General features: G+C 35.6%; 1 protein-coding gene across 5 annotated transcripts in view; it reads right to left on the bottom strand.

Moving 5' to 3' along the window:
• The window catches only part of DENND4A (DENN domain containing 4A), a 51,379-nt gene that overhangs the window by 30,650 nt on the left and 8,069 nt on the right, over positions 1 to 12,660 (bottom strand). For 4 of the 5 annotated variants that reach the window (XM_084532744.1, XM_084532747.1, XM_084532748.1 and 1 more), the window contains exons 2-8: positions 12,186 to 12,271; positions 6,699 to 7,028; positions 5,852 to 6,101; positions 4,348 to 4,417; positions 2,585 to 2,754; positions 1,697 to 1,938; positions 776 to 842 (exon numbers count right to left, since the gene is read on the bottom strand). In XM_084532744.1, the coding sequence (XP_084388870.1) occupies positions 776 to 842; positions 1,697 to 1,938; positions 2,585 to 2,754; positions 4,348 to 4,417; positions 5,852 to 6,101; positions 6,699 to 7,006 (1,107 nt within the window). In that variant the 5' untranslated portion in view covers positions 7,007 to 7,028; positions 12,186 to 12,271. The remainder of the gene's footprint in view (positions 1 to 775; positions 843 to 1,696; positions 1,939 to 2,584; positions 2,755 to 4,347; positions 4,418 to 5,851; positions 6,102 to 6,698; positions 7,029 to 12,185; positions 12,272 to 12,660) is intronic. The other variant, XM_084532746.1, reaches the window with a different exon arrangement.

The following is a 12,660-nucleotide window of genomic DNA, read 5'->3' as shown; positions in this document are numbered from 1 at the left end:
GCTGAATAACTACAGTCAAAAAAGAGATGTCTTTTCCTCAGCAATAAAGTTTTAATGTCTCTACCCACTTTGCCTCTTAGGAAGAAGAGGAAAGATTTAAATTACACTTGAGAAGTCTAAAATAGAGACTTCCCCTCTCTCCTACAAACAGTGTCCATGGATATAATTTAAAGTAACAGGTAACCTCACACATAGTAAAGTATGTTTAGATCTTGGAGGCAGATCAGAATAAGAGTCACATTTGATAAACTGTACCTTTGTTGAATGTGCATGGCCCTCACAGTTTTCACTAATAACTACTCATTACATAGAGGACAGCATGAAGCCCTTTGGCTAAAAAGGTAACTGTGAATATACTCTTCACATGGGGTTTTAATTTTATTAGACCTCTTTATTTTACATGCAGTTTTCATAGAGGGGCAAGAAAATATTTCAAAAGCTATTGCAAAAAAAAAAAAAAGTCAAACCAGATGCCAACTTTGGGTAGCTTTACATGAATTTCTGTATATACTCAAAGAAAAAAAAAAATTCCAAGGTCACTAAATCTTCTTGTAATCTTCTTGGTATATTGTAATACTTCACTGGAGTCCTAAACTAAGCTGGAAACAGACCATAAGACATCTGTAAAGCTTTTAAGTGTCTGAAATTAGGAAAAGAAGTCCTGAACATTAAAAAAAGTTTGAACATACCTATTACAGTTTCCATTAACTAATCTGTTCAACAGCTATTTTGCCTTCACTTAAGACATAGCTTTTAGGAAAAGTTTTACACTTACCTGCACTAGAATTCTTGGCCTCTGAGGGGATGGAAAAGGAACTTTATGCATGAAATGAGAAATGTGTCTAGAAGAAAAAAAAGATTTAGTAGAAATAATAAGCTTAAACCACTTTACCGCAAGACAAAATTACTACTAGTAATATAAAAATTGCAGAATCACAGAATTTTAGGGGTTGGAAGGGACCTCAAGGCATCACCAGAATTCTAAAAGTAGTATAATAGTTACAAAGAAGAACAATGAAATGGATAAACAATCACAAAAATACTTAATCAAAATGTCATAAAAGATCGAAGTTCAATTAGAAAAAAACACTGAAGTGTAATATAAAAAACAAATACTGCATTTGAAATCTGATGTACAAAGTTTCTTTTTAGCCTAGAAGCGTTAAATGGTATTACACACTAATTACAGGTATCAATCCCTCCTTGGATAGAAGGATTTACTCTGCATTTAAAAATGCAAGATCCTTCATATAAGAAGGAAGTGAGGTTATTTATAACAAATAGTGGAAGATAATTAAGGTACAACAATTCAAACTCAATCTATTACCTTATTGCACCATAAATTGGTATCTGAAAAAAATGCAAAACTGCAAAGATAGGAGAGTGATATATGTAATACTAAGAAAATTATAATCTTACTTCTAATCAATATGCTTAAGGACTCAAACCCTTAAAGGATAAAAAAAGAAGTTACAGATACACACACCTTTGCAGGCACTTAAAAATAAAAATCTCTACTTTTTCATGATGTACAAACAGTTACATTTAATCAACAGAGCAGAGCTGCTTGATCTAGTGTAATCATTACAAATGATGTTTGATGACTAAGACCAAAAGGATATTATAGGAAAGTTATATGCAACAGAAGTGCTCGCATCAGCTGAAATAACTATTATGGGTTTTTGGAGTTACTTACTTCTCAATGGGCAGGACATGAGGACCAGAAATGGAGTAACGATACAGGAAGGTAAGAAACTTCTTGAAAGCATCAAAAAAAGGCCAGTGAGAGAGCAGACAAATGCACTTGTTTGTTTGAACTGTTCTGCATGCATCTGACTTTCCCTCGACAGCAGCTGTTAATCCCAGTTGAGATTTTTGTTTCTCTGTAAGATTCTCTTCTGGATACGATTCATAGAACTGAACAGCAGCACCATATACCTGTAAACAATGCAGTTGATTTGAAGTCAATATATTTGCCGAAGTCTTCAAAGCAAACGCATAAGGAAATCAAATTTACGTTACTGATTGAAAAGTTACATTAATGCATCTTCTTTTGAAGTAATTTATTCTGGAATATTCTTAGGGCTTTGAAAATCCAGACTGTCTATTATTTAAACTCTTGATGTCATATGAAAAAGATTAATCTAGGAAACAATTTAAGTGTGAGGGGAAAAAGATTATACAGCTACAGTCAACTGTTCATACAATTACCTTTTAAGCTATTTTAAGAATCCTTTAATGAACAGCTCAGAACAGTATTCCTCTGACACCCTATTTACTTTATAGGACAAGTACATACACACGAAGTTTTATATGCTGGCAACAAAATAGTGTATTTGCATGTATATTCACTCAAAATTTTTATAGCTCTGTAGTTTCACAAGTTAACAAGACAGAAAAGCAAACGACAGGTTTATATTATCAACAGTCCATCAGTGAAATAAATGAAAAATAATGAAATAAAAAACACTTTTTAAAGGAGGCTTTGAATTAAATCCAAATGAATAGATTCAAGTTTGTCTACCAAAATATCCATTATCATCAATGTGAACAGACATACTACCAAATCTTTAACTCAAATTACCTTTTCCGCAGAAGCTCCAGTTAGTACAAATGTAGAAAAAACTGGGAGAGGGTATTTACTGTTAGATGGCCAACATTCAATCGTTGCACCCATAGGTAGGCAAAAAAGAGGCACAGATTCTGGTAATGGGAATGATTCATAATCCTCTTCAGGATATCTGCATATTAAACCTTTAAAGGCAATTTGTAAAGAGGCAGTTACATAAGTAATAGTGGAAAAGTTTACAGTAGCTCACGCCATAAAAACATGCCCATAAAAACTGCATATGAGCATATAGTAACTTCAGGAAGGCAGGAAAGGAGAGCTGGAAATAATGAGGTATAGCATGCAGCTGGAAAGAGACAGCGTACTCCCAAGGCCTAAGGAGAAATCACCTGGACTACCGAAGTCCTACTTAGTTACTGCTCTAGGAACTATTCTCATTTCTCATTTTCTGTTTACAGGTTATGGACACCTTAGCTATTATTATAATAATAGTTTAAAATTCTTACTCATGATAGTTTTTAATTTATTTTAAAAAGGGTAACGTGAACAACTGAGAAAGAACACTAATGCTTTCAATTTTTCAGGGAAAATAGTTATTTATTGCTAACAAAGGTCTCCAGGAAAACCTGGTAATGGAAACATTAGATGGCAAATAGTAGAAACAGAAGACGATGCTATCTCCAGAACTGAGCTAACAAACTATGCTGATCCACCTCATCTGAGGCTTTGGTGGACGTACTATCAAACTAATGCATTTAGACTTAGCTTTAAGTATAGCTGTAAAACACAGTTCTGAAGGAGAGGCTCTTAACACACAAGTCTTCAGTTACATCATATGGCTGTAGCTATCTCTTCTTATTGACAACCCAGGGGACAGCAAACTGAGAATATTATGGGAAGAGATTTTTCTATATCGGAAAATATAATCCCTACACATTCTTTTATATTATACAGAGAAATACTAGTCAACAGTAAAATCTGATAATCAAAAAAGTGGTCTGCTTGTGCCCCATGCTATGTCTGTCTGTTCTCTGTCCCCAAAGCAAAGTTTTGTGCAAGCTACTACCAGATATTGTGTCTTTTTAAAATTTGTATTAACTAATTTATTATGCACCTTTTAGTCAGACCTAAACTACTATTGTTTACAGACAGCAGCGTCTCGAGGGGATAGAAGCGCACTAAAGCTTAAACATGAATCATGCTTGTGGCCTACACTTAAATGAAATTAAGGGTTTTAAAAAAACAACAATAAATTTCATCAGAGACATAGCAAATCTAATTCTGTCTTATAAATAGGAAAGTAAAGATGATACACAATCCAAAAATGCTTAAAGAGTTCAATTCCACTGATGTCTAAGGCAGTTTGGAGCTTTGCATTATTCTTCAAAATGTTTCTTAAAGAAAGCAATCATGAAAATACATTAAATATTTTTTGAGATACTGTCCTATGCATAGATACGCACACACACACACTTATCCTCTAAAGACAGTCATCAGCAACAAAAATACAGATGGGAGACACACAGGCTTCTAGAAACCTATCAAAACACAACTGAGCTTCCAATTAAAAGCACATTTTAAGACAAGAGAGTCATGAGACATAATTCTAAGGCTTGTTTCAGAAAATTATTTTAAGAGAATTCTTCAGGGAAAGATTCACTTTTTGATAATATCAGGACAGCCTCTATGTCAAGTAATTCCTAAAGAGAAGAAAAGTAATACATTACAAATAACCCTGCACATTCTGAAGATAAAAATGGTAAATAGTAGCTACATACCAGCTTTATATGATATGGTGTTGGTTTTTGCCACAGACTTTTTATAACACAAATACACAGCTGAGCCCCACTGTAAAAAAAAAAATTGTATTACACAGCGGAATATAATAAGAGAACATAACAGAAAGTAGGGAGGGAAGACAACCTCTTCCTCATTTTCACAGAGCCACAATCTACACACAAGTGTAGCGCATTAAGATACAGAAATCAGTGGCCTGTTGCAGTATCCTCTCTGACAAGGGCCACAAACAAGTGACTTGGAAGTACCACGTCAGCTTTGAGATAACCAGCCCAGCGCAGGCCTCGGTCTGAGCTCTAAAACAAAACTAGTTTACAGTCTGAACAAAGCATGAAAGCTATAAATTCTTCTGCAAAACATTTGTTAACTCAACTACAGAACTGCAAGTACAATCATCATCTATATAAATATTTAAACCTTTCTCCATTTTGTTAAACTTCTTGCTTGAACGTGTATATAGATAGATACACATTCATACATGCAGACTTTTTATTTACACACCCACACCAGTGTTTCTGATATGAACTATATCTGTGAATTACTTTAAGTTAATACTTTTAATAATTTTATTTTGTGCCTGCATTTTAAACATGCTCATGTTTAAGCCTTATTTCTTACTCCATCTGTGATATAACACTAACAACGTAGTTTTTTTCAGCTTCTAAACAATGATTTCCTTTTTGGCACTGATCCCATTTTAAAATCTTTTTGACATTCTCAATTTCTGGACACCAAAATAAAGAAAGTGGGGAAGCCATAGACTGGAAAAATAGGTGCACCCTTTAGGAACACACAAAGCTTTTAGGGATGGCAGAAAGAAAATAATTTATATAAGACAGCTCTCCCATAACCCAGTCAATACAAGAGCTGGCAGAACTGAAAAATCCATTTGTTGATGTCCACAGACATTTATTTAAAAACAGGTACACATTATAGAGCCAGCATATAGGGTTGAAGGTTCAACGAGGAGATACCTGAACATTAAGTTCTGCAAATCAAAGTGCTGTGATGCCTGTGTATTTTAGGTCTACCTTTGGAACATTAATATGGTTTTAAACAGGCTTACAGTCAGCAGGATACAACATTGCTTACAAGCATCTTTCTTCTGAAAAAAGCTTATGAAATGACAGAAGAGAATTACATGAAATAATGCTGCAGGTAATGGGAGAGTTTAAAAACAAGAAATATAGCTGTTAGATACAGAATTCCCATCACAACAGTAAATCAGCCTGTGAACTCTCCAGTTAGAGAACATGTTGCATCACTGTGTGTTAGGACTAATCCAAAATTAGCATTTGTATGTCAGCCCTAAAAGGTCTGTTTGACCCAAAACTTCCAGAAAGACTTAGTTCCAAGCACAAAAAAGTAATATAAACCTTGAACTCTTCCAAGATTTAGAGAGTACGGATGCAAACCATCATAAACATTCCACAAACATTACATCACTGCACAGCGAGCGTTCAAAATTCAGATTTTGAATCTTACCATACTATTATTAAGATTCTTGTCAACTTTGCAGAACGTATGTGGTGGGGTTTCTCCTTTACTTGGTATGATTATACATATATCCGTAACAGCCAGCGTGTTTTGTGCCATGTTTTCGGATGCTCTTCGGTAAGTGACATACACTCTCTGTGACGAGGCATTGCCACTAATATTGGCGGGCCGACCATATGGAGTAGCTTGAATTATTTCACAGCCTTGCTTCAATCTTTCTTTCCCATCATATAAGACCCTAATTAAAATGGGACGAACAAAGATCAGAATGCACACAGGTTTGGTTTTTAATATTTCAAACGCTAATACTATACATCAGAATTATAACTGAATAGTAGTAGTCTAGCAGCAGCTCATCTCATCAAAACATTTTAGTGACAAATTAAGTCAGCATTACAGCAAACTGCACTCCTAACTGAAAAACTTTGTGATGAAAGTAGTTTTCCTCATGTATAATTTCTTTTTAGTGTTTTGTTTACTGCAAAATAATGTTATTTTCATAGGACCAGGCAATGAGTCTTTTCAAAGAATTGAATGTCGTACAATTGACTTCATTTCAGTATGTAATACATACATGAATATTTCTCCCACACAAAACATATACACTGAAAATTATAAATTGCTTTGAAAACTCCAAAATGTAAAGGATCACAGCTGTTACTGAAAGTCACCCATCACACATCATTTCCATGGCAGTGTTACAGCATGCTCAAGTCAACAACAATCTTTCTGTTGAGAGCATGCCTTATATCAAAAGTTATGAAATTTCAATAAACCTGCTTTATTTACATAAAATTGCCAAAAATCACCTGCTGTAAACAGAAAAACTACTTACCCCAAGTCAGTAAGTGGGGGCTTATCCCTTCCCCGGCGATAACAAAGGTATATCTGCGGTCCTACAAGACTGCCATTATTGAGATCTGCAGACAGTCCTGAGGGAGTAACATCTATGCATTTATATCCCTGAGGAACTTCCTCCCCTAGGGATTTAATAATTACTGTTACATCTGTAATAGGTTCTTTTGGTTTAGCAATTTTATGGCAGGCATCATTGAAGTGGATTTCTTCCTCTAGTGGTTTTGAAATATCTGTTAATCCTGCGACAACAAAGTAGTCAGCAACACGAGCTCCTTTGTCTTCCATCTTCCATTACAAGATGATAGAACTGGTAGGAAAGAAATATAGATAGTTATATTATTGGAAATTTTCTGTTGTAAAGTAGGAATAATTTGATGATTTCTGATCTGTTATAATTTCCTTCAAAAAGGAATGAAAATGCAATAGGATAGTACAAAAGAATTAGAGATCCAACATCAGATCATACAGTATTTTGCATGTTAGACATTGATACCAGGTTACTTCATAAAATTCTGGGACTCAGATCCTCAATATGCAACCATCCATAGGCAGCAATACACCAGCAACATACCAAATATTTTAAATAAATCATTTAAACTAAGTGTGATGGAGTACAGACCACTGAGAAAGAATAATATTCAAGACCACATGAAGCTTTCCATAATGAGAAGGAACAGTCCTGCTGTTCCAGCCAAATTGTATTGGGAAATTACATTTTTCCTTCCTTTACATATAAACGCTTTTTGTGTGTGTATAAATATATATGTATTATTATTATTATTTTTTCAGTGTTTGCTACTAGTGTTGTAAATAAATGTCAATGCAGGCAAAGTAATATTTTTATGATGAAAAGATGGCCTTGAAAACAATAGATCATACAATCTATCAGGAGATTTAGTTACCTCTTTGCCATAGACTTTTGAGTATTTTTGTCTGTCTCATAAACCCAGCATCTTATTTAATAGCATGATTTTGCAAATAAAGAAAATACTTTCCACCCTGTTGCAGAGCATTGAGAAATGGGCTAGAAATCTTTATTTAAATCTAACCCTAGATGTGCTATAACCTTGCTAAAGGAGCTTCCGGAACTTATTGTCATTAACTTCTAAAGTTTGTAAACCAGATAAGCTTTTAAGATACACTTTTGTTGGATTAATTTTATCTGGGTGAGAAACGTCAGTGCAAGAGAAACTTGCAACACAGCACTTTGAAGAGCTTACTAACATTCACTAACTCCACAAACAGAATTCAAAACAATGTAAATGGTTGGTATAAGACTTCAGTTGTCACGTCACCTTCATCCTGGTTGCTTTAGCTCTCCTTATTCTTTGGTCTACTTAAAAAGTACTAAGCTATATCAAAACTTCATACCACCATGATTCTTGATCAAATCATCAACATACAGCACTGCAAGGGTTTGCAAACAATTGTTCAGATTGTTTTCTGAGAGAAGAATGTAGCTCCCACTATGCTTAATTTCACCTGAATTCAGTTGCTTTGAAAATATATCCAAATATATCCAAAGACATACAAATTGAACCCCTGCACGTGCCTATTATTTCACTGGACATCTGGCTCCAACAAACCCAGAACAGGCAAGCAACAAACGCAAGAAAGAGTTGCAGAAATTTCACAAAGCATCATTTAATTCTAACACAAGACCAAACCCTAACACTTTTTAGCTAATGCAATTGAAATTCTCAATATTTTGTAACATAATTCCCTGTGAAACTTACCTACAGTATACTACATTTTAACAGTCATGACAGCTTTTTATCTTTATCAAGCAGTAGTCACTCTAAACCAAAAGATAAGCTAAAACAGTATTATAAAACTACAATGCACTGGGCAATCATTTGTTCTTAATAACAGAGAGAGAAGGAGAACAAACAGATTTATATCAGAGCTTAAACAGTTGCTTTTAAAAAGCAGTATCATTTGAGAATGTATCAAAAATGCATTAAAAACAAAAAGGAATACTTTATAACACAGATCAGAAGGGAACTACCATCAAAGACAGTTCAGAAGATGCATATAACAAAGTATTCCTCAAGAACCGCTCAGGAAGAAAGGGCTGGCTAGCTAAAAGCTACCAACCAGGCAATTTAAACTCAATGCTTCCCCCATCATAAGCTCTGGTGAAAAAGAAGTTTTCCACTGAATTAAAAGACTTGAGAAGACAGCAGGTAGACTTAAAGCTGATTATGCCTTACATTGCTATGTATAAAAAAAATACTCCTGTAACCACAGGCTCAGTACAAAGCAACACAAACACTACAAAACTTAACTTCACCTTGGAGAAATTGGTTTTGTTCCTTTCTTTATTAGCACTACTGCACAAAAGTACACCAATTTATAGAATGCTTCACAATGTCTTGAAAAATAAAATATTTTATTACTTTAAAAATAATCACATGAACCGTGATTTGTGAGCAAGCCCTACAGCTTCAGTGCATTTGCAGCACAGTATTCTGGAGGCAAAAGCCAAAACAGCATCACAAGTAAACAAGCAGGAAGATGTATATACTTTAATGCTGAAGAATAATACCTATCTCAAAATGTAAGCCTCATGCTTAATTATTTCAGATTAAATTTATAGCAAAAGCCTCAGATTCAAACATTCATTCCCAAAAGCACATAAGAAAAACTGGGGCAAGCTCTCCTCATTTATAACCAGTTAAAATTAGAATTCCCTACATACAAACACCTGCTAGCACACACGTTTGCTTCCTAAGGTTATATAGCAAGCAATACCCAAGTCAGCAAGACTTTCAGGATTTAATGCAACTTTAAGAAAAGGGAAGAAAAAAGGCCTAGCTGACGATGCATCACCCCTTTAGATCTTTGATTTGTGATACAAAGCCTCACAGCCAAAAATGGGATGAAAAGCAGGCAAGATCAAAACAATTCAGTGGTGCTTCATTCAAGCTAACTCAGACTTCACTGGAGCTGCTGTGATACTCTGATTTTCAAAATCTGTTTACTGTGAGAGGAGATTTATGCAAACTTTATGTTAACAGGCCACAGAAAGAGGGTATGTAATATGAAGTACTTCAGAGTGACAAATAATCATGATGTGAAAAGCAATTTCACAAGAACTGATGAATCTGAATACAAACTCTTACCCTAAAAGTATTCCAAACCACATTATATACATCACATAATATTGCAAGTCAACTTCCAGGGAAAAAAACAAAAAACAAAAAACAAAAACACCCACAGAAATAAAGTCACACTGCACAAACGTGTTTCCTGATGTAATTCCCAGGTGAAATGCAACGACATTAGTGGTGACACCCTGAGAAGCAGCTGCTATCGCATCTCTGCGCTTCAGTCATCCGGGGACTGACGGCTGCATATCTGGAGTGAGAGTAAACAACAGGGGAGGAGGATGGCAGTGGCGATGCCTGCCTTTGCAAAAGGGCATACAAACTCTGAAGAGAATGCCAGGAGATCATTAACAGCCTCTATCCAAAGTCCCTGCTCATCAGATTTATACCACTGTAATTTAAACATCATCAATAACAGTAAGGAAAGTATCTTTACAAATAGCAAACTGACTTGTAAGGACATCACAAAACACAGACTTTGCAGACTGTGACCAAATAAGTGTGGGAGAACAGAGCATTTTTCACAAAATATTTCTAAAGATTGGGAACAGGAGAAACAACCAAATAACCTTACCAGAGATCCACAGAACTAGCTCGATTACTTTGCTGAAAGACAAAGGGTAAACTCAGTTTCACTGTGTATTCAATCTAAATTTTTAATATCATCCTATTTCTCCATAAACATTCACAAAGCACTAATTATTAATTTTTGCTGCTTAAATATCACAGCTGTTTTAATTCTTAGCTTCCAGCATTTTAGGAACTGCAGAGAAGAGATTAATGTGAAAAATTATAGCTTTGTGATCCAACTCCGCAGGTCTAATGCTGCTGTTAAAAAGAGAATGAATCTGCTGTAAAGTGCAAAACAGTCTCCTAATGCAAGAAAGGCGATCAGGTTTAGATAGAGAAGGCTAACCCTTTTGTGCTAAAAAGAATATCACTGGGACTTTGATCACACAAACTTGTTTTACTTCCAAGAAAGTTCTTCTACTTGCTATAAGCTATCCACAGTTCTCATTATAAAGCAAACGTGAGTTCAGAGGCATGATTTTATACCAGCTCACATTTTTGTGTAACTAAATCAGCAACCAGGATTTCTGAGCAGATCACATTTCTCATTCAAACAGTACAAGAGGGAAGTACATTTCAACTTTTTTCCCCTACCACGTGATGAGAACTGAACACGGATCTGCTGCATATTCCATCTGTGCTGCAGCCACAGGCGTGATACTTGATGAAGGACAAAGTTTACTATATATGCTCTACACTATTTCCAAGGAAAAAAAAACAACTGACAATTCATCCAGCCTGTTCCTAGCCACAGACTTTTGGGGACATAACTTGTAAATGGGCTGCAGGCCACAGGAACGGCTCTGGCATTGCCGGATTCTTTCCAGGAGCCAGTCTTCCCAGAGAGCAAAAAGGGCTTACTTGTATGCTTGCTGCATGCACAAGAGGAACACAACCCATAAAAGACAGCAGTAAGGACCATGCCACTCCATTAGAGACTTCACTACCTTACCTCTGTCAGACAGATGCAACAACTGCCTTGTAACCTTTTAATCTTCCTGTCTTCCCATTCCTTCCAGTATTTTCCTTCGAGAATACTAAGAAACTAAAATTAATAAACTATTTAAATCCATTAGCTGTCTAAAACAGGTGACATTTTGCCTTGTTAGCCTGACTCCACAGAATTATTCTGTCTGTAAACAAGGAATGACTATCTCCAAGTATAGGTTGGGAACCACTGAAGGCCACTGCAATGCACCTTTCCTTAAAGCAGCTCAAAATTTCATTACACAATGATGAAATCAATTTTTGAAATCATTCATCATATACTCATATTACAAGACCTACCTTCCTTTGGAGGCACACAGAGTAGACAAATGGACAGACAAATCAGTGACCAATTTTTAAAAATTGCCAGTAAAGTTCTAATAGCTCCTAGCATTTCAGACTTCTGAGTACACTGCTGCATTATCTTGTCTAAGTAGGCTGCCAACACACAAATGTGGAGAGCAATCACGTAAGAGCAAAATGAAGTTAACTGGATCAGTCAGTCCCACTACAGCTACTCAGAACCATTTCTCAGCCATGACACTGCACAAATCACATCAGAGTTCAGCAGTCTAGAGAACATATGAATAACTGCAATTATCCAGGAAAAAACCCTTCATCCCTTCCCCAAATTCCCAAAGTCACCTAGCAAAAGTGAGGTAAGCCCTTGTTCACAGATATTTTCTTCTAGCAAGCACACAACTCAGGGAACAAAACAGAAGCACCTCAAGTATGACAGGAATTCTGCCAGATCAGAACAGAAACCTGTTAAAAATATCTTTCAATGTCTTCCCTACCTTGTCATCAAGGCATTTCTTCTACACCTTGCCTCTCTTGCTGTTAGCCAGGCTTTACCACAGACTTCTTGTTAAAGTTTCATTCCCTACAGAAACAGTAAAAACAGAAATTAAACAACGTGCACATTTGTTAAAACTTATGCTTACTGCACACTCCAGTGCCCTAGCCACAGTAAATGAACATTGTAAACGTTGTATAACTTGCTTGCTAAAGCAAGGTTACCTGTCCCATAGCTAATAACAAATTGTATATGACACCAGGATTTAAACTTCATAAACAAAATATCAAGTCTTATGCTGAGTTGATTTTTTTTAAATGTAAACACCATAATACATTTAATGTTCTAAGGAAGCAAGCACAAAAAAAAACACTGAAGAATGGTTGATGTCTCCCACTAGTTTCCATGCACGTCTCATGGGAGAAGCTGTTAGCCAACTGCACAAGTGCTCCTCTAGCTCAATGACCTTACAAATT

Source organism: Aythya ferina, assembly GCF_964211825.1.
Source record: "Aythya ferina genome assembly, chromosome: 11".
NCBI classification, from domain to species: Eukaryota; Metazoa; Chordata; class Aves; order Anseriformes; family Anatidae; genus Aythya; species Aythya ferina.
This window is presented reverse-complemented; position numbering and strand designations above follow the sequence as displayed.